The sequence below is a fragment of the Phyllobates terribilis genome, unplaced genomic scaffold (genome assembly GCF_046119375.1).
Source record: "Phyllobates terribilis strain yellow unplaced genomic scaffold, ASM4611937v1 Scaffold_5__5_contigs__length_657084704, whole genome shotgun sequence".
Lineage (NCBI taxonomy): Eukaryota > Metazoa > Chordata > Amphibia > Anura > Dendrobatidae > Phyllobates > Phyllobates terribilis.
The window spans coordinates 97,739,733-97,767,283 of record NW_027362765.1 but is presented as its reverse complement, the minus strand read 5'-3'; the positions used below and the strand labels follow the sequence as shown (position 1 = coordinate 97,767,283).

General features: G+C 46.7%; 1 protein-coding gene across 3 annotated transcripts in view; it reads left to right on the top strand.

The window, feature by feature from the left end:
* Positions 1–27,551, top strand: part of RPTOR (regulatory associated protein of MTOR complex 1) — a 274,050-nt gene that overhangs the window by 228,840 nt on the left and 17,659 nt on the right. For 2 of the 3 annotated variants that reach the window (XM_073682602.1, XM_073682600.1), the window contains 12 exons: positions 7,365–7,509; positions 19,812–19,887; positions 19,989–20,090; positions 21,488–21,571; positions 22,404–22,514; positions 22,664–22,738; positions 22,824–22,931; positions 24,602–24,793; positions 24,872–25,012; positions 25,679–25,796; positions 26,271–26,411; positions 26,497–26,655. In XM_073682602.1, the coding sequence (XP_073538703.1) occupies positions 7,365–7,509; positions 19,812–19,887; positions 19,989–20,090; positions 21,488–21,571; positions 22,404–22,514; positions 22,664–22,738; positions 22,824–22,931; positions 24,602–24,793; positions 24,872–25,012; positions 25,679–25,796; positions 26,271–26,411; positions 26,497–26,655 (1,452 nt within the window). The remainder of the gene's footprint in view (positions 1–7,364; positions 7,510–19,811; positions 19,888–19,988; positions 20,091–21,487; positions 21,572–22,403; positions 22,515–22,663; positions 22,739–22,823; positions 22,932–24,601; positions 24,794–24,871; positions 25,013–25,678; positions 25,797–26,270; positions 26,412–26,496; positions 26,656–27,551) is intronic. The other variant, XM_073682601.1, reaches the window with a different exon arrangement.

Sequence of the window (27,551 nt, the reverse complement as noted above, 5' to 3'; positions counted from 1 at the left end):
CACTTGCCCTCCTGTCTCCCATTCCTGGAAGAAAGACTGAAACCATCCCTTACAGGAGAATACCCACGGAGGAGCCCTCTCTTTCCAGAGGTCTGCAATATTGATCTTAATGAAGGTATTCACAAGGAATACCACAGGGTTGACCATACCCAACCCTCCTAGTCTCCTCGTACGGTAAGTAACCTCCCTCTTGACCAGGTTCAGTCTATTCCCCCATAACAGTTGGAAGAACAAACTGTAGACCCGAGTCCAGAGAGGCTCCGGCAAGATGCACACACTGCCCAGATAGATCAGCAAAGGAAGCAGGTAAGTTTTGATCAGGTTTACCCTTTCCCTTAGGGTCAAAGACCAACCCTTCCATTGGTTCACCTTCTGAGTGGCGATCTCTAGCCTGCTGTCCCAATTTTGTTTGGGGTAATCCCCCTGGCCAAATTCGATGCCAAGAACTTTTGCAGAGACTTTGGGTTCTGGAAGGGTGTCCGGGAGATCAAAACCAGGATCTCCTACTCCCAGCCAGAGACTCTCACACTTATCCCGGTTGATCTTAGACCCGGATGCCTCCGAGTAGCGATTTACCTCTGACATCAGCCATTCTGCCTCCCCATCAGAGGAAACAAAAACGGTGACGTCATCGGCATACGCTACCACTCTGAGTGGCTTCCGGTGCTGCCCGGTCCATCCCGATCCCAGCCAACGGTCCACGCTCCACCCTCCTAAGAAGTGGGTCAATCGCAAACACGTACAGTAGCGGGCTCAAGGGACAACCCTGGCGAACACCACACCCAACCTCAAAAGAGCTGCCAATCCAACCGTTCACAAGTGGGAAACTCTCTGCCCCAGAGTACAAGGTCTTAAGCCAATCAACAAACCCCCCCGGCAGGCCATACCTCAGAAGGACAGACCAGAGGTACTCATGATTAACCTGATCAAACGCTTTTGCCTGGTCCAATGACAGCATGTACCCCTTCCAGTGGCCAGCCCTACCCTGCTCCACCGCCTCTCGGACACAGAGTACAGCACTAATTGTACTGCGGCCCGGAACAGAGCAATGCTGGGCCCCCAAAAGGAGCTGGGGTGCAAATTTCACCAGCCGATTAAACAGCACCTTTGCCAAAACCTTCCTGTCTGCATTGAGAAGCGCTATGGGACGCCAATTCTCAATGCAAGATGGGTCCTTACCCTTTGACAAGATGATCAGGGCAGACCTCCTCATTGACTTTGGCAGAGTGCCCGAGGAAAGACACTCAGACACTCATTGAATACCTCAGTCAAGAGGGGAACCAAGGCATCCTTAAAGGTTTTATAGAATTCAGATGTTAAGCCATCCGGACCGGGAGATTTCTTCAGGGCAAGCCCTTCAATCGCCAACTTAACTTCCTCTTCCCTGATCATCTCTGTCAAAACGCCAAGAGAGGGGTCTGCCCCTGGTTCGGGGACGGCTTCAGACAGAAAAGCCGACATCTCATCCCAATCCAGATCCCTCTTCCCCAAGAGGTGCGAGTAGAAGGATCTGACGACCTCCAGGATCCCTGATCTGGATCTTTTCAGGGACCCCGCAGTGTCAACCAGTCCTGTAACAACTTTACTATTCACTGACATCTTGCAGTTTCTGTAAGGGTCGGGCGAGCGGTACTTCCCGTAATCCCTCTCAAAAACCAAAGATGCGTGTCTATCATACTGACACCTCATTAGCAAAGATTTCACTCTGGAGATCTCCTCGCGGCTACCTCCAGTTGAGACAAGATGCTCGAGTTTCCTCCTCAGGCCCTGATACAGGCGGTACCTGTCCAGGCTCCTGAGGCTCGAGAGCTGGCGGAAGAATCTCGCCACCCTTTTCTTAAACATCTCCCACCACTCTGACTTACTACTACAAAGATCCAGTAAGGGTACCTGGCTCTGAAGAAAATCCTCAAAGGACTGTCTTATCTCCGCTTCTTCCAAGAGAGACGAATTGAGCCTCCAAAAGCCTCTTCCCATCCGGGGGGTCTCTGTAACATTCAGGGAAAACAAAATCATACAGTGATCGGAGAACTCCACCTCAACAACAGATACTGCTGAAGAGACGGCTTCCTCCTTTAAATAAAACCTGTCTATCCTGGACCTACAGTTACCTCTATGATAGGTGAACCCCTCGTGGCCTGCGGTGTGCCGGATGTGGACATCCACCAGGCGAGCCTCACTAGCTATACTATTAAGGGCGACGCTATCATAAGTCAGCTTGTCTCTAGAACCTCCTCTATCCCGGGGCCTCGTGACAGTGTTGAAGTCCCCTCCTAAGACGACCTGCCGACTCGTAAAAAGGTAGGGCTTGATCCTCGTAAAGAGACACTTCCGGTCCCACTTAGATTGGGGACCATAGATGTTAATGAGCCGGAGCTCTTGTCCCTTCATGAGGACATCTAATATCAGGCACCTCCCCATTTCTAACTCAATAACCCGTCGGCATTCTACCGGTGCGGTAAAAAGGACCGCCACTCCGCTATACGGCTCGGCCGCAAGAGACCAATAGGAGGGCCCGAGTCTCCACTCCCTCTTAGCTATAAACACCTCTGCCATATTTGGCAGCCTGGTCTCTTGCAAAAAGAAAATGTCAGCTTCAACCCGGCTGAGAAAATCAAAGGCCGCAAATCTAGCCATATTTGACTTAATGCTGGCGAGATTAATGGACGCCAGCGTCAACGGAGTGGGTACCGCCATCATTGGTGATTAAGTTAGACGGCTTTCCTCTTCCCACTCCCCTTATCCTCTGCCTCAGACGAGGAATCCTTCCCCCTCTTTAATGACCTAGAGGTGTCCATTTCAGCATTTTTCCTTCTTTTCTCGTCCTCGTCTCCGGACTCTGGGCCAGTCCTTCCCCCAAGGACCTTGCATCCCCAGGAGAAGGAGACTCGGCGCCCCCTGTAAGCTCCGCTGAAGCCGGAACCTCACCCTCAGCCTCCTCCTCAGAGGAAGAGATGTTATCAAGGGCTTGGAACCGGTTAGAAAGACCAACCAGAGGGGAGTCGGTTTTACCTTCCTTAGGTACCTTGGTCAGAGCGGGAGAAGATGTTTTATCTCCCTTCTTTTTCTTCTTTTTGGTGCCGAGCTTACGCTTGTTCTCTAGCCACCGCTTATTATCCTCATCCATACTTTCATAATGGGAGGATTCTGAGGCAGAGGCAGTTTCCTCCCTGTGGATCCTCCTGACCTCCTCATCCAACTCATCATCCCTCGGGGCCTCAGCAGCAAGACTGGCATCCAGGACGGGGGCTGCCCTGGTAGTCTGGGGCTCGCCCCGCTCCCTCTCCTGTCTGCGCTTGTCTAGACACCTCAGCTGGGCAGGCGTCTTTTTATTGCTTTTCTTCCCTGGCCCCTCAGCTCCCCCACCCCTGCTAGTCCCCTCCCCAGCAGAATCGGCCTCACGGCTTTCTCCCACCGGGGTCTCGACTGCATTAGCGAAGGAGCGAGGACAACGGCTGAATGGGTGACCTAACTCACCACACAGGTGGCACCTAATCTCCACACAAGAGGCAGCAAGATGGCCGACACCCCCACACAACGCGCATTTCTGCACAGTGCAGTTTGCACTGAAGTGTGTGGGGTCGCCGCACCTGTGACAGAGCTTCGGTTGCCCCTGGTAGAAGACCAGGATACGATCCCTACCCAGGAAGGCAGACGATGGAATGTGGGCAACCGTACCACCTGAACGCTTAAGTTTTACCATAAACGTCCAGGCCCCTGACCAGATACCAAACTCGTCGCGGTTTTTCTTTGGCATCTCCACCACCTCTCCATACCGACCAAGCCACGTCATGATGTCATAGCAAGAAAGCGACTCGTTACGAGTCATCACGGTCACTTTCTTGATCTGGTTTTGGCGAGACACTGCCTGAACGGCAAAATCTCGCCAGCCGGGCTCATTTTTTGCCAACTCATAATTCGCCCAGAAGAGCTCAAGCCCCTCCGGCCGAACAAAGCTGACATCAAACTCAGGCGTGGAATAGGGATGTATCAAGGCGTATAGATGTCAATCGCCTTGAAGCCCATCCTCAGCAGGAGCTTCACAACTTTAGACCTTGGAGGACATGCATCACTGCCCCTCCACCGAAGACGGACCACATTCCTACGCACACTGCCTGGCCCGGCTGTTGGGAGGGACCACACTGTATCCCCCCCTTTTTGCTCTCGGAAGGCCCCGAGGCCATGCCTCTCTATCCAGAAGGATAGATCAACCTCTCGACCCTCTACCATTAGTGATCTCTCCCCCTTCTTTAGAGCCTCCAGAAGGCGCCGTTGCAACATGCCATCCCCAAAGCCCGGAGACGAGGAGGATGGCCTATTTCCCCCGGAGGTGACACTGGCATAACTCTGGACAGGTGTTGCCACCCCCGGGGGGGCAACCGGACCAGTGACCACATCAGCCCCAACAGCATCACCATTACCCACCTCCATCTCACCCTCCACCAAACCAGCAACCACACCACTAGACAATGAATTAGCCTCATTCACCCCCACCACCACATTCATTCCTGCTGGACCAGTAACAATGGCGGATGACATTTTGACCTCCGCATCAGGCACAAGGGGCTCAGTCACCTCCATAGAACTGGAGACGACCTCACCCCCGGTCTTATGTGTGCCCTCCACATCATTGGTCGGTAATTTCCGCTGTTTGGCATTCGGTATAATGTGCCGCTGATCTTTAGCTGCTGTTAGGCGCCGCTGATCTTTAGCATCAGGATCTTCCGGACCAGCGACGCCAACACAAAATAGCACTTTGGTGGGAGGACCGGAACGCTCAGCCCCGACAGCCCCCTCACACTGCCGCCGCTTCTCAACTAAGTGATCAGCGGCAACAGCATTCAGAGGTGCCGAGGCTACCGGAGCTGCTCCCGACACCGGGCTGCTCCCCCCTCCCACTGAGGAGCGCACCACAGCATCGTGGCCTGATGGAGCGCCCGCCGCCGGGCCGCCCTCACTGTCCAGCCTCTCGGCTGATGCACCTCCTGCTGCGTCCCCACTACTACAAGCAGAGACGGAGCTCTGCGCCTCACTACCGCGCTCTGTAATCTCCCCGCGCCTTTGCACCGGATCCACAGCAGAACCCGGGCTGGGCTGGGCAACGGGGCTTTTACAGCGAGCTGAGCCTGCCGCCGACTCAGGGGGTACAGGGAGGGGGGCATATACGTATCTTACCGCTTCCTGCAGCTTTGGCTTGGTCTTCTTTGCCTTTTTGTGGCTCCCAGGTGCCTCTTCTGGTAGATCGTCACCAAGATGGAAGTTTTGGAGGCACACTGGGGACTCCAGGTGCTTAATCTCCGCCATTAGCGCCCCTCCCTGGCCGCTGCTGTCACTGTCCTCCCCAGAGCCAGCAGAACTGCGACCGGATGTCACTGTCGCCTGTCCTGCAGGGAGCTCGCTGCACGTGGCCTGCGGGTGACTTTGCAGGCTGCCAGGTGGGGCTTCCTGCTGGTCATCATCACTCTCATCATCCACCTGGCTCTCAGGCTGCAGCCCCATCTGCCTTTGCTCTCTGGTATCAGCCATTTCTCTGTAGCGGTCTTCATTTATTAGTTTTTCTTTGAATGGACCACTCTGCTCTCTGATGGTGGCTTTCCTTATTTCCAGCAGGTGAATCTCACTGGTCAGCCTCTTTACTTCAGCCTGGAGCTTGACCTTCCTTGGTTTGGAGGCCCCTGCAGCTTTTGCGCTTGTGCAGCGCAGCTCCTCCCGGAGTCTCCTGATGAGCTTACTGGCATCTTCATGCTCACGGAGGTGGATCATGACCCGGGAGGCATAGGTGGACACAGACTCCCGGGGTCCCTGCAGCGCCCAACCCCCCTCAGGGAGGTCGGCCTCACCTCCATGAGCACTCAGCTTTCCTCCGGAAGGAGCGCCATCATGCACGCCGCTGTCAGGCTTTTCCTCCATGCTGGAAGCCTTGCGGCTTCTAGGGGTCTCCACAATCCCGGGGGGAGTAGGAGCCACATTGCTGCGACTCCTGGTGCAGCATCTCACCCCCGAGTCTTCTGATGTGCAGGCCGGTTGCTGGTTTCTTCTGCCCCCTGCCGGCCTGGTTCGGGAAGCAGAAGCCTGGGACTTGGCTCCTTCACTCATCCCAGAAACCCGCTCTCTCTCTGGGAAAGAGAGAGAGCAGGTCCCCAGGTGGAGAGGTGTTGGTTTCTCAGAGATCAGGAGCTCACAGCAGGATCTGCAGCCACCACACCCGTAATCAGCACACTGACTAGCAGCTGATCAGAGCTGCACCCAGTATGCTGCTGGTGCAGTCACTGTGTACATACATTACATTACTTATCCTGTACTGATCCTGAGTTACATCCTGTATTATACTCCAGAGCTGCACTCACTATTCTGCTGGTGGGTCACTGTGTACATACATTACATTACTTATCCTGTACTGATCCTGAGTTACATCCTGTATTATACCCCAGAGCTGCACTCACTATTCTGCTGGTGCAGTCACTGTGTACATACATTACATTACTTATCCTATACAGATCCTGAGTTACATCCTGTATTATACTGCAGAGCTGCACTCACTATTCTGCTGGTGCAGTCACTGTGTACATACATTACTTTTCCTGTACTGATCCCGAGTTACATCCTGTATTATACCCCAGAGCTGCACTCACTATTCTGCTTGTGCAGTCACTGTGTACATACATTGCATTACTTATCCTGTACTGATCCTGAGTTACATCCTGTATTATACTCCAGAGCTGCACTCACTATTCTGCTGGTGCAGTCACTGTGTACATACATTACATTTCTTATTCTGTACTGATCCTGAGTTACATCCTGTATTATACTCCAGAGCTGCACTCACTATTCTGCTGGTGCAGTCACTGTGTATATACATTACATTACTTATCCTGTACTGATCCTGAGTTACATCCTGTATTATACTCCAGAGCTGCACTCACTATTCTGCTTGTGCAGTCACTGTGGACATACATTACATTACTTATCCTGTACTGATCCTGAGTTACATCCTGTATTATACTCCAGAGCTGCACTCACTATTCTGCTTGTGCAGTCACTGTGTACATACATTGCATTACTTATCCTGTACTGATCCTGAGTTACATCCTGTATTATACTCCAGAGCTGCACTCACTATTCTGCTGGTGGGTCACTGTGTACATACATTACATTACTTATCCTGTACTGATCCTGAGTTACCTCCTGTATTATACTCCAGAGCTGCACTCACTATTCTGCTGGTGCAGTCACTGTGTACATACATTACATTACTTATCCTGTACTGATCCTGAGTTACATCCTGTATTATACTGCAGAGCTGCACTCACTTTTCACATGTTAGGAGCAGACATATGATGAAATATCTCATTTTGTGCCCCCAGACTTGTTCCAGAAGTTATTTCGACAAGACCTCCTGGTGGCGAGCCTATTCCGTAACTTTCTGTTAGCAGAGAGGATAATGAGGTCGTATAACTGCACCCCGGTGAGCAGCCCCAGGTTGCCCCCTACGTACATGCACGCCATGTGGTAAGTCCGCTCCCATAGCAGAGCTGTGAATGCCGCCTCCTACCATATCCAGGACATTACTATCTCACTGTGTCAGGCCTGATGATTATTTTGGGGGCGTCTCAGCGGAGAATATCCTCTTCCTCTGGCTGGAGATTACAATCAGTTGGACGCGGCTCCATTGATTTTTGATCATTTTTTCTTAGAAGTCTTAAAAGGAGATTTACCTTTTAATCTTGGCAAGAGAAACCCAATCCGCTGTCACTCACTGTCCTCCGGAGCTCAGCGCTGTGACCTTGACTTGTTGGAGCTAGTACAGTGACCTAAATAGCTGAGCCGATCATACGGCAGGACAGTGCTCCCCTTGTGTATCGGGGTCACCCCCAGCAGCGGAGCCGCTTGTACTCTGTGGTCACCGGAGTAATGAAACTGACGGCGGCTAAGCTGATTATGCATTGAATTATGTAATTTATGGATGTAGCAGAGCCTGGTTGCCTGATTACATTGCATGGGAATTGCCAGAATGCTCACAGCAGTGCAGGAGATTTAATGGGGCAAAACAATAAAATGTGATATTTTGCAGCAGTACTAGTCCAGGGTGTTAAATAGGTGCAGGAAAGAAATGTCACCATCAGTATAACTCCATATTCATTTCCAAATATAGCAGAGCTGAGCATGTTTAGACAACTCTGGTAAACCTACTGCTCATAGTAGTTGCCATACTCAAGCACTACATTCTCAATGAGATGAATGATATAATTGGCCCTATTTAAGTCCACGATCCTGAGAATGTCACTCCCCAGCGATAAGCGAGCTTTTTTGGGGGGGTATTCAAATACTATTGATTTTTTTTGCAGCGTTCTTGATTTATGTATGAGTTGATGAAAAAGCTGGGTAACTACTCAAACTGCCACTAGTACATTAAAGGGTTTGTCCCATGATGATAAATGTATGATGAGTGGGATCTGACCACTGGACCACCTACTGACGCCGAGAATGAGATTGCCAAACAATATCCCATGTGAATATAGTGGTATTACACATATGCAACTATCCCGTCATTCACTTCGGAGTAGTAGTGCGCATGCTTAACAATCACGTTTTTCACTTCTATGCGGTGATAATGCGCATCTTCTCCTTCATTCACTTCTATGGGAACAGTAGTGTGCATGTTTAACCACCACTATATTCACTTCTACGAGAGCACTAGTGCACATTCTTAGCAACCATTATATTCACTTCTATAGGGTCAGTTCTGCGCATGCTTAACCACCACTATATTCACAGGAGCAGTAAGTGCGTATGCTTAACCACCACTATATTCACTTCTACGGGAGCAGTAGTGCACATGCTTAACCACTATATTCACTTCTACGGGAGCAGTAGTGCGCATGCTTAACCACCACTATATTCACTTCTACTGGAGCAGTATTTCGCATGCTTAACCACCACTATATTCACTTCTACGGGAGCAGTAGTGGGCATGCTTAACCACCAGTATATTCACTTCCACGGGAGCACTAGTGCACATGCTTAACAACCACTATATTCACTAATATAGGATCAGTTCTGTGCATGCTTAACCACCACTATATTCACAGGAGCAGTAGTGCGTATGCTTAACCACCACTATATTCACTTATATAAAAGCAGTAATGTGTATACTTAACCACCACTATATTCACTACGGGAGCACTAGTGCACATGCTTAACCACTATATTCACTTTTAAGAGAGCAGTAGTGCACATTCTTAACAACCACTATATTCACTTCTATAGGATCAGTTCTGCGCATGCTTAACCACCACTATATTCACAGGAGCAGTAAGTGCTTATGCTTAACCACCACTATATTCACTTCTACGGGAGCAGTAGTGCACATGCTTAACCATTATATTCACTTCTACGGGAGCAGTAGTGCGCATGCTTAACCACCACTATATTCACTTCTACTGGAGCAGTAGTGTTCATGCTTAACCACCACTATATTCACTTATATAAAAGCAGTAATGTGTATACTTAACCACCACTATATTCACTTCTACGGGAGCAGTAGTGTGCATGCTTAACCACCACTATATTCACTTCTATGGGAGCAGTAGTGCGTATGCTTAACCACCAATATATTCACTTATATAAAAGCAGTAATGTGTATACTTAACCACCACTATATTCACTTCTACGGGAGCAGTAGTGTGCATGCTTAACCACCACTATATTCACTTCTATGGGAGCAGTAGTGCGTATGCTTAACCACCAATATATTCACTTATATAAAAGCAGTAATGTGTATACTTAACCACCACTATATTCACTTCTACGGGAGCAGTAGTGTGCATGCTTAACCACCACTATATTCACTTCTATGGGAGCAGTAGTGTGCATGCTTAACCACCACTATATTCACAGGAGCAGTAGTGCATATGCTTAACCACCGCTATATTCACTTATATAAAAGCAGTAATGTGTATACTTAACCACCACTATATTCACTTATATAAAAGCAGTAATGTGTATACTTAACCACCACTATATTCACTTCTACGGGAGCAGTAGTGCACATCCTTAACCACCACTATATTCACTTCTCTAGGAGCAGTAGTGTGCATGCTTAACCACCACTATATTCACTTCTCTAGGAGCAGTAGTGTGCATGCTTAACCACCACTATATTCACTTCTCTAGGAGCAGTAGTGTGCATGCTTAACCACCACTATATTCACTTCTACTGGAGCAGTAGTGTGCATGCTTAACCACCACTATATTCACTTCTCTAGGAGCAGTAGTGTGCATGCTTAACCACCACTATATTCACTTCTCTAGGAGCAGTAGTGTGCATGCTTAACCACCACTATATTCACTTCTACGGGAGCAGTAGTGCACATGCTTAACCACCACTATATTCACTTCTATGGGAGCAGTAGTGTGCATGCTTAACCACCAGTATATTAACTTCTCTAGGAGCAGTAGTGTGCATGCTTAACCACCACTATATTCACTTCTATGGGAGCAGTAGTGTGCATGCTTAACCACCACTATATTCACAGGAGCAGTAGTGCATATGCTTAACCACCGCTATATTCACTTATATAAAAGCAGTAATGTGTATACTTAACCACCACTATATTCACTTATATAAAAGCAGTAATGTGTATACTTAACCACCACTATATTCACTTCTACGGGAGCAGTAGTGCACATCCTTAACCACCACTATATTCACTTCTATGGGAGCAGTAGTGTGCATGCTTAACCACCACTATATTCACTTCTATGGGAGCAGTAGTGTGCATGCTTAACCACCACTATATTCACTTCTCTAGGAGCAGTAGTGTGCATGCTTAACCACCACTATATTCACTTCTCTAGGAGCAGTAGTGTGCATGCTTAACCACCACTATATTCACTTCTACTGGAGCAGTAGTGTGCATGCTTAACCACCAGTATATTCACTTCTCTAGGAGCAGTAGTGCACATGCTTAACCACCACTATATTCACTTCTCTAGGAGCAGTAGTGTGCATGCTTAACCACCACTATATTCACTTCTCTAGGAGCAGTAGTGTGCATGCTTAACCACCACTATATTCACTTCTCTAGGAGCAGTAGTGTGCATGCTTAACCACCACTATATTCACTTCTCTAGGAGCAGTAGTGTGCATGCTTAACCACCACTATATTCACTTCTACGGGAGCAGTAGTGCACATGCTTAACCACCACTATATTCACTTCTATGGGAGCAGTAGTGTGCATGCTTAACCACCACTATATTCACTTCTCTAGGAGCAGTAGTGTGCATGCTTAACCACCACTATATTCACTTCTCTAGGAGCAGTAGTGTGCATGCTTAACCACCACTATATTCACTTCTACGGGAGCAGTAGTGCGCATGCTTAACCACCACTATATTCACTTCTATGGGAGCAGTAGTGTGCATGCTTAACCACCACTTTATTCACTTATATAAAAGCAGTAATGTGTATACTTAACCACCACTATATTCACTTATATAAAAGCAGTAATGTGTATACTTAACCACCACTATATTCACTTCTATGGGAGCAGTAGTGCGTATGCTTAACCACCACTATATTCACTTATATAAAGGCAGTAATGTGTATACTTAACCACCACTATATTCACTTCTACGGGAGCAGTAGTGTGCATGCTTAACCACCACTATATTCACTTCTATGGGAGCAATAGTGTGCATGCTTAACCACCACTATATTCACTTCTATGGCAGCAGTAGTGTGCATGCTTAACCACCAGTATATTCACTTCTCTGGGAGCAGTAGTGCGCGTGCTTCACCACCAGTATATTCACTTCTCTGGGAGCAGTAGTGCGCATGCTTAACCACCAGTATATTCACTTTTACTGGAGCCATAGTGCGCATGCTTAACCGACTCTATATTCATTTCTATAAGAGCAGTAGTGCATATGGTTAACCTTCAATATATTCACTTCTGTGGGATTAGTAGTGCGTATGCTTAACCAACTCTATATTCACTCCTATGGGAGCAGTAGTGCGCATGCTTAACCACCAGTATATTCACTTTTACTGGAGCAGTAGTGCGCATGCTTAACCACCACTATATTCACTTTTACTGGAGCAGTAGTGCGCATGCTTAACCACCACTATATTAACTTCTACTGGAGCAGTAGTGTGCATGCTTAACCACCACTATATTCACTTCTACTGGAGCAGTAGTGTGCATGCTTAACCACCACTATATTCACTTCTACTGGAGCAGTAGTGCGCATGCTTAACCACCACTATATTCACTTCTACTGGAGCAGTAGTGTGCATGCTTAACCACCACTATATTCACTTCTACTGGAGCAGTAGTGCACATGCTTAACCACCACTATTTTCACTTCTATGGGAGCAGTAGTGTGTATGCTTAACCACCACTATATTCACTTCTATGAGAGCAGTAGTGCGTATGCTTAACCACCACTATATTCACTTATATAAAAGCAGTAATGCGTATACTTAACCACCACTATATTCACTTATATGGGAGCAGTAGTGCGCATGCTTAACCACCACTATATTCACTTCTATGGGAGCATTAGTGTGCATGCTTAACCACCAGTATATTCACTTCTATGGGAGCAGTAGTGTGCATGCTTCACCACCAGTATATTCACTTTTACTAGAGCAGTAGTGTGCATGCTTAACCGACTCTATATTCACTTCTATAAGAGCAGTAGTGCATATGGTTAACCTTCAATATATTCACTTCTGTGGGATCAGTAGTGCGTATGCTTAACCAACTCTATATTCACTCCTATGGGAGCAGTAGTGCGCATGCTTAACCTCCACTCTATTCACTTCTACTGGAGCAGTAGTGTGCATGCTTAACCACCAGTATATTCACTTCTATGGGAGCAGTAGTGTGCATGCTTAACCACGACTATATTCACTTCTACTGGAGCAGTAGTGTGCATGCTTAACCACCACTATATTCACTTCTATGGGAGCAGTAGTGTGCATGCTTAACCACCAGTATATTCACTTCTATGGGAGCAGTAGTGTGCATGCTTAACCACCACTATATACACTTCTACTGGAGCAGTAGTGTGCATGCTTAACCACCACTATATACACTTCTACTGGAGCAGTAGTGTGCATGCTTAACCACCACTATATTTACTTCTACTGAAGCAGTAGTGCGCATGCTTAACCACCACTATGTTCACTTCTACGGGAGCAGTAGTGTGCATGCTTAACCACCACTATATTCACTTCTACGGGAGCAGTAGTGTGCATGCTTAACCACCACTATATTCACTTTTATGGGAGCAGTAGTGCGTATGCCTAACCACCACTATATTCACTTATATAAAAGCAGTAATGTGTATACTTAACCACCAGTATATTCACTTCTCTGGGAGCAGTAGTGCGCATGCTTACCCACCACTATATTCCCTTCTACTGGAGCAGTAGTGCGCATGCTTAACCACCACTATATTCACTTCTACTGGAGCAGTAGTGTTCATGCTTAACCACCACTATATTCACTTATATAAAAGCAGTAATGTGTATACTTAACCACCACTATATTCACTTCTACGGGAGCAGTAGTGTGCATGCTTAACCACCACTATATTCACTTCTATGGGAGCAGTAGTGCGTATGCTTAACCACCAATATATTCACTTATATAAAAGCAGTAATGTGTATACTTAACCACCACTATATTCACTTCTACGGGAGCAGTAGTGTGCATGCTTAACCACCACTATATTCACTTCTATGGGAGCAGTAGTGCGTATGCTTAACCACCAATATATTCACTTATATAAAAGCAGTAATGTGTATACTTAACCACCACTATATTCACTTCTACGGGAGCAGTAGTGTGCATGCTTAACCACCACTATATTCACTTCTATGGGAGCAGTAGTGTGCATGCTTAACCACCACTATATTCACAGGAGCAGTAGTGCATATGCTTAACCACCGCTATATTCACTTATATAAAAGCAGTAATGTGTATACTTAACCACCACTATATTCACTTATATAAAAGCAGTAATGTGTATACTTAACCACCACTATATTCACTTCTACGGGAGCAGTAGTGCACATCCTTAACCACCACTATATTCACTTCTCTAGGAGCAGTAGTGTGCATGCTTAACCACCACTATATTCACTTCTCTAGGAGCAGTAGTGTGCATGCTTAACCACCACTATATTCACTTCTCTAGGAGCAGTAGTGTGCATGCTTAACCACCACTATATTCACTTCTACTGGAGCAGTAGTGTGCATGCTTAACCACCACTATATTCACTTCTCTAGGAGCAGTAGTGTGCATGCTTAACCACCACTATATTCACTTCTCTAGGAGCAGTAGTGTGCATGCTTAACCACCACTATATTCACTTCTACGGGAGCAGTAGTGCACATGCTTAACCACCACTATATTCACTTCTATGGGAGCAGTAGTGTGCATGCTTAACCACCAGTATATTAACTTCTCTAGGAGCAGTAGTGTGCATGCTTAACCACCACTATATTCACTTCTATGGGAGCAGTAGTGTGCATGCTTAACCACCACTATATTCACAGGAGCAGTAGTGCATATGCTTAACCACCGCTATATTCACTTATATAAAAGCAGTAATGTGTATACTTAACCACCACTATATTCACTTATATAAAAGCAGTAATGTGTATACTTAACCACCACTATATTCACTTCTACGGGAGCAGTAGTGCACATCCTTAACCACCACTATATTCACTTCTATGGGAGCAGTAGTGTGCATGCTTAACCACCACTATATTCACTTCTATGGGAGCAGTAGTGTGCATGCTTAACCACCACTATATTCACTTCTCTAGGAGCAGTAGTGTGCATGCTTAACCACCACTATATTCACTTCTCTAGGAGCAGTAGTGTGCATGCTTAACCACCACTATATTCACTTCTACTGGAGCAGTAGTGTGCATGCTTAACCACCAGTATATTCACTTCTCTAGGAGCAGTAGTGCACATGCTTAACCACCACTATATTCACTTCTCTAGGAGCAGTAGTGTGCATGCTTAACCACCACTATATTCACTTCTCTAGGAGCAGTAGTGTGCATGCTTAACCACCACTATATTCACTTCTCTAGGAGCAGTAGTGTGCATGCTTAACCACCACTATATTCACTTCTCTAGGAGCAGTAGTGTGCATGCTTAACCACCACTATATTCACTTCTACGGGAGCAGTAGTGCACATGCTTAACCACCACTATATTCACTTCTATGGGAGCAGTAGTGTGCATGCTTAACCACCACTATATTCACTTCTCTAGGAGCAGTAGTGTGCATGCTTAACCACCACTATATTCACTTCTCTAGGAGCAGTAGTGTGCATGCTTAACCACCACTATATTCACTTCTACGGGAGCAGTAGTGCGCATGCTTAACCACCACTATATTCACTTCTATGGGAGCAGTAGTGTGCATGCTTAACCACCACTTTATTCACTTATATAAAAGCAGTAATGTGTATACTTAACCACCACTATATTCACTTATATAAAAGCAGTAATGTGTATACTTAACCACCACTATATTCACTTCTATGGGAGCAGTAGTGCGTATGCTTAACCACCACTATATTCACTTATATAAAGGCAGTAATGTGTATACTTAACCACCACTATATTCACTTCTACGGGAGCAGTAGTGTGCATGCTTAACCACCACTATATTCACTTCTATGGGAGCAATAGTGTGCATGCTTAACCACCACTATATTCACTTCTATGGCAGCAGTAGTGTGCATGCTTAACCACCAGTATATTCACTTCTCTGGGAGCAGTAGTGCGCGTGCTTCACCACCAGTATATTCACTTCTCTGGGAGCAGTAGTGCGCATGCTTAACCACCAGTATATTCACTTTTACTGGAGCCATAGTGCGCATGCTTAACCGACTCTATATTCATTTCTATAAGAGCAGTAGTGCATATGGTTAACCTTCAATATATTCACTTCTGTGGGATTAGTAGTGCGTATGCTTAACCAACTCTATATTCACTCCTATGGGAGCAGTAGTGCGCATGCTTAACCACCAGTATATTCACTTTTACTGGAGCAGTAGTGCGCATGCTTAACCACCACTATATTCACTTTTACTGGAGCAGTAGTGCGCATGCTTAACCACCACTATATTCACTTCTACTGGAGCAGTAGTGTGCATGCTTAACCACCACTATATTCACTTCTACTGGAGCAGTAGTGTGCATGCTTAACCACCACTATATTCACTTCTACTGGAGCAGTAGTGCGCATGCTTAACCACCACTATATTCACTTCTACTGGAGCAGTAGTGTGCATGCTTAACCACCACTATATTCACTTCTACTGGAGCAGTAGTGCACATGCTTAACCACCACTATTTTCACTTCTATGGGAGCAGTAGTGTGTATGCTTAACCACCACTATATTCACTTCTATGAGAGCAGTAGTGCGTATGCTTAACCACCACTATATTCACTTATATAAAAGCAGTAATGCGTATACTTAACCACCACTATATTCACTTATATGGGAGCAGTAGTGCGCATGCTTAACCACCACTCTATTCACTTCTGCTGGAGCAGTAGTGTGCATGCTTAACCACCACTATATTCACTTCTATGGGAGCATTAGTGTGCATGCTTAACCACCAGTATATTCACTTCTATGGGAGCAGTAGTGTGCATGCTTCACCACCAGTATATTCACTTTTACTAGAGCAGTAGTGTGCATGCTTAACCGACTCTATATTCACTTCTATAAGAGCAGTAGTGCATATGGTTAACCTTCAATATATTCACTTCTGTGGGATCAGTAGTGCGTATGCTTAACCAACTCTATATTCACTCCTATGGGAGCAGTAGTGCGCATGCTTAACCTCCACTCTATTCACTTCTACTGGAGCAGTAGTGTGCATGCTTAACCACCAGTATATTCACTTCTATGGGAGCAGTAGTGTGCATGCTTAACCACGACTATATTCACTTCTACTGGAGCAGTAGTGTGCATGCTTAACCACCACTATATTCACTTCTATGGGAGCAGTAGTGTGCATGCTTAACCACCAGTATATTCACTTCTATGGGAGCAGTAGTGTGCATGCTTAACCACCACTATATACACTTCTACTGGAGCAGTAGTGTGCATGCTTAACCACCACTATATTCACTTCTACGGGAGCAGTAGTGTGCATGCTTAACCACCACTATATTCACTTCTACGGGAGCAGTAGTGTGCATGCTTAACCACCACTATATTCACTTTTATGGGAGCAGTAGTGCGTATGCCTAACCACCACTATATTCACTTATATAAAAGCAGTAATGTGTATACTTAACCACCAGTATATTCACTTCTCTGGGAGCAGTAGTGCGCATGCTTACCCACCACTATATTCCCTTCTACTGGAGCAGTAGTGCGCATGCTTAACCACCACTATATTCACTTCTACTGGAGCAGTAGTGTGCATGCTTAATCACCAGTATATTCACTTCTATGGGAGCAGTAGTGTGCATGCTTAACCACCACTATATTCACTTCTACTGGAGCAGTAGTGTGCATGCTTAACCACCACTATATTCACTTCTATGGGAGCAGTAGTGCGCATGCTTAACCACCAGTATATTCACTTCTCTGGGAGCAGTAGTGTGCATGCTTAACCACCACTATATTCACTTCTATGGGAGCAGTAGTGTGCATGCTTAACCACCAGTATATTCACTTCTCTGGTAGCAGTAGTGCGCATGCTTAACCACCACTATATTCACTTCTACTGGAGCAGTAGTGCGCATGCTTAACCACCACTATATTCACTTCTACTGGAGCAGTAGTGCGCATGCTTAACCACCACTATGTTCACTTCTACGGGAGCAGTAGTGCGCATGCTTAACCACCACTATATTCACTTCTACTGAAGCAGTATTGCGCATGCTTAACCACCACTATATTCACTTTTACTGGAGCAGTAGTGCGCATGCTTAACCGACTCTATATTCACTTCTATAAGAGCAGTAGTGTGCATGCTTAACCACCAGTATATTCACTTCTATGGGAGTAGTAGTGCATATGGTTAACATTCAATATATTCACTTCTGTGGGATCAGTAGTGCGTATGCTTAACCAACTCTGTATTCACTCCTATGGGAGCAGTAGTGCACATGCTTAACCTCCACTCTATTCACTTTTATGGGAGCATTAGTGCGCATTCTTAACCGACACTAAATGCTCTTCTATGGGAGCAGTAGTGTGCATGCTTAACCTTCACTATATGCAATTCTATTGGAGCAGTAGTGCGCATGCTTAACCGCCTCTATATGCACTTTTACTGGAGCAGTAGTGCGCATGCTTAACCGCCTCTATATGCACTTCTACGCAAGTAGTAGTGTGCATGCTTAACCACAAATCTATTTACTGCACATGTGTGACCACCACCGTCATAGACAGTGAATGGAGCGGTGGTCACACACTACTCGCACAGGAGGTTTTGGGTCCCCCGTTCTTGCTTTCACTCAGCTTTCTCAGACAGCTAAATATAAATGGTAACCTGTGTGTATTCCCTGCGCCCAGAGACCCAGTAAAGCTTAGTGACAACCCCTCTGTTTGTCATAATAGCTGTCATGTTGGTTGTCACCCAGCTTTCCCAGGAACAAATATGGCTTTGAAATAAAAGATTATAACTTTATAAGATGGCTACCACTGAGAACTAGGACCCGCACAACCCCCATTATTAGAGGAGTCCGGTGTGCCGCACTACGGTCGTCTCTCTCCTCCAGAAGAATCTGACATTATTTTTCATCTTTTCCCAGCATCGGGAACACATAAGTAAATCAAAGTCAAATGTTAATATCCGAACTATAAAAAGATCACGCCGGCCCGTCGGCCATAATATATTGATCCTTCGTCTTCATGGTTATTAAATAGTGCAGCTTCCTAGAGGGTCATGATTAACTCTTTAGGTTGAAGAAGCGGTTACTGTCCATCTTATACTGCCCTCCGTTTCTTTTGCACCGCATGTGGGGCGGGAGGAATAGAGCCTGACATGGCTACTCTGATCTGAGATTGCTTAGGAGAAGCTCTAATGGGGGGGTGGACTTTTTGCAATGGTGTGCGCAGACAAAAATGTTGGGGATCCTCGTAGAGATTGGCATCGGAAGAACTCTGGAAAACCAAAGTAGTCACCCACTGGCTGCCGCGCCTGTTGATAGACAGAAGCCACCGCGTATTTGGTTGGTGCTTAAAGGGATTGTCCAACTTAAAAAAAACTATTTTCATGCACCCTTTTGGGCAATTCTGACAGGGTCCTGGATCATCTTCTCTTAGCTGGAGCAGAGAATGGGTATAAAGAGCGTCTCTTGCTCTGGAGACCACCCATTGATGTGAATGGACATTGTGTAATACTTTATTTCACCACCAGCGGCACTGCAGGAAAAGCGAGCACTTACTGCTACTGATAGTCGCTGATTTGTTAATATGCTGAGCACTTTGTGGTCAGTTTATTATCAAGGGACCCTTGAGATTGTTGTGAGGTTTTTTTGGGGGGTGGGGGTGAGGGGTTGCAAAGTCCGTTGTCGTCCACAACTCTCTGCAAGATGTGGGCTCAGAACTGGGTTTTTGGGAAGGGTTCTGAACAAGGATTCCCCATGACATGAGACGAGTGCAGTTAGACTGCTGGAAATTTGCACCATCGCCGAGGCTGTTACTGATGGATGGGGAGAGGAGGCTGCTGCAGATGTCTGTAATTCTGTAGTGTTTCTTTTGCACCATCTTACTTCTGCCCCGTTGTTTCTCCCCTGCAGGCAGGCATGGGACCTTGCTGTTGACATCTGTCTTTCCCAGTTACCCACCATCATTGAGGAGGACACTGCATTCCGCGTAAGTGAACCATATACCGATGGGGTGGCATGTCTGCGAGTACTTATAGCGCCCCCCGTAGTGACGCTCCTGCCCTCCCGTCTCCTGCTCTTATCTTACAGCACAGCCCTTTCTTTGCTGAGCAGCTGACGGCGTTTCAGGTCTGGTTGACTATGGGGGTGGAGAACAGGAATCCTCCAGAGCAGCTGCCCATCGTGCTTCAGGTGAGGAACACATAGTCATTCCAATAATCCGGCATCTGTGGGACTTGATAAGGGCTGGATAATCAGATGTTCCAGATTAGTTAGCAGATAAGCACAGGCAAGGAAAAAGATCCCACAGTGATCCCTATCTGCCATTCCTTTCTGGATTATCAGATAATGCAGATTATCGGATGCCATTAAATATTGTATGTATTTCTATATATCTATATCTCATTGGGATCAGGACTGTTTGGGAAGCTCTGATACTAACCACGTACCCCATAGGGCCGACTTTTTATTTTTGCAGAGCAGGGTATTACTCTCTTATCCGTCCATTAATCTGGAACCTTGCGGCGATCCGTTTCTATGCCAGCCCTAATGCCATGTATTATGCCCTCTTCTGCTTGTGACATTGGCGGGTGCTATACACAAGTGCCACCCTCAGCCTCCTGGCACAGAGCGCTCCCTCCTTACACAATGTGCTCCTCCCTCCCCTGCCAGCTGCCGCTGCGGCCTCATAAATTACCAGCGCTTCGTCTTGAGGAGTTGGAGGTGCTGCTGTAAGTCTTAGTAATGAAGACGCTCTGTGCCGTCTTGGACGTGGGCTCATTTGCAATTTCTGAATCTCGTGAGGCAGTGCGGCAGAGCCTTGTCCGTCCGTACTGCAGAGCCTCGTGCCCCTCAGATCAGATATTTCTTCATTATCCGTCTAATAATACAGCCACATCACCCTCTGTCTGACTGTGATGGAAAACTGTTTTCTTCCTGAGCCTCCTGCTTCATAAATAGCTGTAGGGGTGCGGGAGATACAAAGCTGATGACTGGAATGGCCCCATTACCAAAATCCAACATAAACTCTCTAATCTGTGCTATTCCAGTATAGATCTGCAGTGCCGCTCATACTGTGTCTCCTGGTTCATCTTTCATTTTCTGTTAGACCAAGAAAACATGAACTGCAGTTTGTCCATAGACCTCTAGGGTAGTTCATCCTGTGCCTTCTGGTGCATCTGTCACCATTCTTAGTTAGACGATGAAAATTCCAGTTCTGGTAATTAGGCAAATTTGTCATTTGGGGGACTTTGGTGATTACCGCCGCAAGAGCTGTAATGGCGGCTATATTTACAGATAATGTTATTGCCTTAAGTGGGGGTTTCACTTCTTCTTCAGGTGACGATGCATCAGGTATGGCACATCTCTCATATTAACTAGAATAGGATGTAGGTATGATGCCTGGCACAGGGCCACTGACTAGATGCGGAAGTGAGAAATAACCCCTTTAAGTCATCCTTCACTCTGGTATGAGCATAACACTGCCCCCTGTGGACAAAAGTATTACTGCTATAATTTGGCCCCCTGTAGACTTAAGAAGCGGAAACGCTTGTGCCAGTCATGTATGATAATGACGTTTCATCTTCTAGGTACTACTCAGTCAAGTCCATCGTCTCAGAGCCCTGGACCTGCTGGGAAGATTCTTGGACCTGGGGCCATGGGCGGTGAGCCTGGTGAGTATTGTGCCACCAGCAAAATGGGGGCAGAATTCCTGCAACGCTGCCTCATATCATCAGAACAACGGGATCTGAAACCATGACCGTCCAAATCCATAGGATGAAGGAACACGGACTCGTGTATTGCTGTCCGTTTCCTGCATGAGAAGTGGGATCTGTAACACTGCACCTACATTATAGAGAGTAGTTACACTGAGTGATGGTGGAGAAAAGCTGCAGGGCCTCAAATTACCTGTAGCTTCTCTCCCAGCCTTGTCTATGGAGAGGAGGCATGGTAAAAAAAGAAATGTAATAGTCCGTATGGATTCTACTGCCCTCACTGCAGCATTGTACCCTATAGCGCCCCCCCATGGAGGGTGGAGATAATTTAGCCTTGAGAGATGAGCCTTCATATTAGTATTCGCCCTATCCATTTACTGACGTGTGACACACCTTTTCCTCTGCCTCCTATAATGGGGGAATCCGACAGACAGAGGGGGCTCATCTTTGCAGCCTAATTGCATCTTATTTACCATGGATCACCAGCAACTACCAGCTATTAAAAAAACTACAACTCCCAGCACGCCCTGACAGCCACAGGTTGCTGTTTTAGGGTATCTGTATGTTGCCTTATATCAGGGAGAGACTACACCTCCTTAAGCCAACAGTGGCTGAGCACTATATGTAAAATAGCTATCCCTCTGGTTGGCTGAGAAGGGTCACCTGATCAACTTGCTGACACGCTCCCTGTAATACAGTCAGTAAGTTGATGTGTCTGAGATGGGGGGGTGATATGTTACTCACTAGTATGTGATATTGGGGTACAATAACCCGGATTCTTCTCCTTCAGGCCCTATCAGTTGGCATCTTCCCCTACGTACTGAAACTGCTGCAGAGCTCGGCACGTGAGCTACGGCCTCTGCTCGTCTTCATCTGGGCCAAAATCCTGGCAGTGGACAGCGTAAGTAAAGGTGTAAAACATGGCGCTAAGGAGCACCCTTGGTCTGCAGAAGCTGATGGATGAGGATCGGGAGGACAGACAGGGCGCCAGCACTACCTATGTGAACTCTTTTCTAATGCATCTCTCTCTTTTACCTTATTAACCCTTAGTCCTGCCAAGCAGACTTGGTAAAAGATAATGGGCACAAATATTTCCTCTCCGTTCTGGCGGACCCTTACATGCCGGTAAGACCACCATTAAGTACATTTTATTATCTACGATTGTTTTATTTTTACTTATAATAAACCTGTAGTTCTGTTCTGGGGATAGCTGGGTGCGATCCCCACTTTACCCCTTTTATGTTCTCCGCAGGCCGAGCATCGCACAATGACCGCCTTCATACTGGCTGTGATAGTTAACAACTACACCACCGGGCAGGTAATTACTCACTTTGTTCAACCCTGCGCCAAAACATGCCAGGGGTAAGCAGCTTCCAGATATCCCTATCACTGCTTATCTCAGGCGTAAAGGGAAGATCATTTATGTATTTTGTGTATTCATTTATTGCAGTTTTCAATATCTCTGCTTGCTGTTTGCTGTTTTTACATCTAGAGGTTGAAAACATATAATAATTCTAACGCTGCCCATAGACATTAAATGGTTGTCAGCCAAAAAATTATTCAGTTGATGGCTATCTTCCCTGTCTCCGATACACAGAAACACTCAGCCCACCCAAGCGCTCGTGAGCCCTCTAGGCTCCCCCGGACCCCCCCCCCCCCCCCCCGACTTTTATCTAACGTGTTTAGGGGTCTTCACAGTTGAAGTTTTGCCACAACTGCATCAAGTCTAAACAATCCTTTGAGTTAATCTTAAATCTTTCTCAATGTTTCCAAGCCTAATAACCCTTACTTAAATATGACATGAAAGTACCCCCAGGGCTTGGATTATATACTGTACAGCACATCTGTAATTACCACTATGGACACGGTATATACTTATTGGGGCACGTGTAGACGCTAAAGAACAAAATGGATGATACATTTTACTTGCCCCGATACATTGAAGTAAACTATCAGCAAAGCACTGCCACTATATAGGTGTAAACGTGAAGCCCCCCCATCCTCTTACAACAAGTACAGATATTGAAAATTATGAGGAATTAAAGCATAAAATTTTGCTGAACATTTATTTTGCTTGGATTGAATAATCTCTTATGATTAGGATGATCAGCTCCTCCTGGACGATCACTAGGCGTTTGTTTTCACCACAGCAATCACCCCAGGGAGAATGAAGGATTACATGTGACCCTTTGAACACAGTGGACTGTCCATATAATATATGGATGTGTCGGGTCCTCCAGGGCAAGAGGCCCTCTATGTAGTTGGTCTCTGCTAACATGGTCATGAATGGGGAGACCTTCTTCTATAAGACTAGATTTTAGATTTAAGCAAAACAATTCCCAGGACCCTGGTCCATTGGCCATGTGGGTTCTCAATGGCAGCCGCAGTAGGACATTGCGAACTTCCTACTACCCACCAGTATCCTGGGTGCCTCTTTTGATTTAGCAGCCCCCATCTGTGCCATGAGGTGCAACATCATGGGGCCTACTGACCAGAAGTGGAATCTGACATGTAGTAGGAAGTTTGCACTGCTGGAGTGAGGTCCTGTGAATAGTTATGCTCAAATCTACTAGCGCTTGTTATACTGGGATCCTGTGGTGCCCACCTGATGTCCAGACTATATAGCCCATTTCACACTGAGCAATAGTGATGCTACGAAGAGTATTTCCTGATGCACAGGACCTGGCATGTCCACAAATTGCATATGATTTCATTAGAAACAGTGTAATACTTATCTCCTGTGGGGGCGCTGCAGGTAAACTGAACTCTATCTGCTGATATGATTATTGGGGGTCTACGCAGCAGGACACCCTGTGATTGGCTTTGAGGCAAACGGCCCCTTTAAATGAGTAAAACTCGCGTCTACCAGGATAATAAATCCAGCGGCACGGACATTGGTTATTGATGAATGCATCGTAAATGTCTCCTTAAACCCCTCATGCATGTCCTATGAAGCCAACGGGCCGCTCTTTATCTTACTGCTTACAGGAAGCCTGTCTACAAGGAAACCTGATTGCCATCTGCCTCGAGCAGCTTAATGACCCGCACCCGCTGCTCCGCCAGTGGCTCGCTATTTGCCTGGGCCGGATCTGGCAGAACTTTGACGCTGCCCGCTGGTGCGGTGTGAGAGACAGCGCCCATGAAAAGCTTTACAGCCTCCTGTCTGACTCTATACCCGAGGTAAGGGAGGAAAAGTCCACGTGTCAGACCCAACTTTCTTCATTTCGAGTGATCACTTACATACTTTGTAATACTCAGGTCCGCTGCGCCGCAGTTTTCGCTCTTGGGACCTTTGTGGGGAACTCTGCCGAGAGGACGGATCACTCCACGACTATTGATCATAATGTGGCCATGATGTTGGCACAGCTCATCAATGATGGTAGCGCAATGGTGCGCAAGGTAGGTGGGGTTTCTCTTGGTGGGAACCGTGACTGTAAGCTGGATCACAATTGTTGTGGATGTACTATAACAGTAGACCTCAGCCAAAAGTGTCCTTTTGGGCCTCCATTAGGCTTGTATATGTCAGTGTGCCGCTATATTCTGACTGGTGCACTACCCCTTATATCGGCACCCCACAAAACATGTATATTGCGTATTCCCATTACTACAAGTTCTGGCCTATGCAAAAAAGATCCGTAACGGTCTGACAGCTGGATGCCCGGTTGGAGGCAAGCGCTCTATTCTTTTTATGTGTGACCCACAAAGACGGGTCTATTGCACTCCCATAAAAAATGAATTGCTCCATTCAGACAGGGCATTTCGGAGCCCCATTGTTACAATTAGTGAGTGTCCAAGCAATCGTACCCCCTACCAAATCCACACATTATCAACTATCCCTTGGGAATAACCCTTTATCATGACTGATAGTTTCCACTATATTGTTATAAAGTGACAAATAATTTATACAAGGGAGTATCCATACCTCGGCCATACACATACAAGTTGTCAGAATTGTCCGACACTATAATGTGTATAGGGGCACCCCTACTCTCCCCCCGACAAATGATGTCCTCTGCAATTATAACTGTGGTCAGCGCCTCACGTGTCCCGCTTTCTGTCTCGCAGGAGCTGGTTGTTGCCCTCAGTCACTTCGTTGTACAGTATGAAAGTAATTTCTGCACAGTCGCTCTTCAGTTCATAGAAGAGGAGAAGAATTACCACCTGCCCTCTCCGGCAGCCACAGGTGAGTGTATCGCATATTATCACATTCTCAGCTAATAGAGGGGGCATTTAATCTTTTAGCTGGAGAGGAAAGTGACTGCAAAGAGCGTCTCTCAATCTGGAGGACTCGACACGCCCAAGCATTATATGAACAGCCTATTGATTTCATTGGGATGTTGTAATGCTTTATTTCCCCTGTGGAGGTGCTGCAGGGAAATTGAATCCTTGCAATCTGGTTTGCACCACAGATCACAGCTGATTGCTGGGAGACAATATTTGTTAGGCCTTTATTAAAGGGAATAAGATGCTGATGACCCTCCCTTAGGATAGCGCTGGGTCCAGCGACCTGCATCCGACCGATCAGATGGTAGCAGGTAAACATGTACTGAGCCGGGGACACCACAGCTGACACCACTGTGGCACTTCTCGGGTAATGCAGCACACAATATAATAGGATAGCCTATACCTATATCTAACCTAATCGTGATGTTTTCAGAGGCGGGGAACCTGACTCCAGTGCGGGAAGCTCCTAGCACCCCTCGCCTGAGATCCGTCAGTTCCTACGGGAACATCCGGGCAGTCACGACCCCTCGAAACTTAAACAAGTCATTACAAAACCTCAGTCTGACCGAAGAAGGTAAGATGGCGGCTGATGTGGGACTCCCTAGTCCTCACCCCCTCATATATGTAGTTATTTATTAATGAGGTGTTTCTACTCTCAGGCGGGGCACCTGTCGCTTTCTCTCCGGGGAACCTCAGCACCAGCAGCAGTGCCAGCAGTACCCTTGGGAGCCCCGACAACGAGGAGTACATTTTGTCCTTCGAGACCATTGACAAGATGAGACGCGTCAGCTCTTACTCCTCACTCAATTCTCTAATAGGTAAGTTCTGAGGGTCCCCCCACCCACCAGCATCTATTGAAATGTAGAAAACCAGAAGTTTTGTGCTCGTCCTCCCTCCCACGCACATCTCCCGACATGGGATTCCCTTCCTGCCTCTTTCATGTTGGGAGGCTCTGCTCCCTGATGCTCGCTCCCTCTCACGTCCTCCTGTCACAGCTCCTGCATCATTTTCCTTTATTTTTCCACCTTGTTCATTAGGCTTTTGTGTTTCTCAGCTCCTTCGTCCTCTTACATCCCCCTCCACACTTGGTTTTGATCCCTTGCTTTACTGACGTCAGTCCTCCAAGGTTTCCCGGCGATCATTAATCGCTGCCTCCATTTGCAAATCACAGATTCAAGGAAAACATTTTTATCAAAGGGAAAAGCTGGAGAAACCTTGTGAAATTAGCCGTCAGAAAGGAGAAGGGCGTACGTCAGGAGAGACACGAATGCCAACCTTTCCAGCGCTCCCCGGGGCTCAGCGCTGTGTATTGGATCTCTTGCTAGTCCTCACTGGTGTCAACAAGTACAAGTAATTTAGAAGCCTGAGTGACAGCGGAGGGGGAAATGCTTCCCAGCCGCCACTTAAGGAGCAGGTGCACTGGCAGATCTGAGGATTTAAGCACAGATTCAATTAACCCTACGTGGTATTGAATCTGCTTGCAAATAGTCCCTTACCACACACTTGCCACCCTTTAATATTCCATTGCTCTGATACTTGCCTGGTGCTAACTAGAATGTCATGGTGAGGGTCCTTCTTCCAGAACAGGGTCAGATAGTTAGGCACTTAAAGGGGGCGGTGTACTGTTTTGGCACCCCTGTGGCTTCCTGCTTGTCCGATCCTGGTTTATTATGGTACCCAGGGGGCCTCCAAGGGCCACCAGCACTGTTAAGGA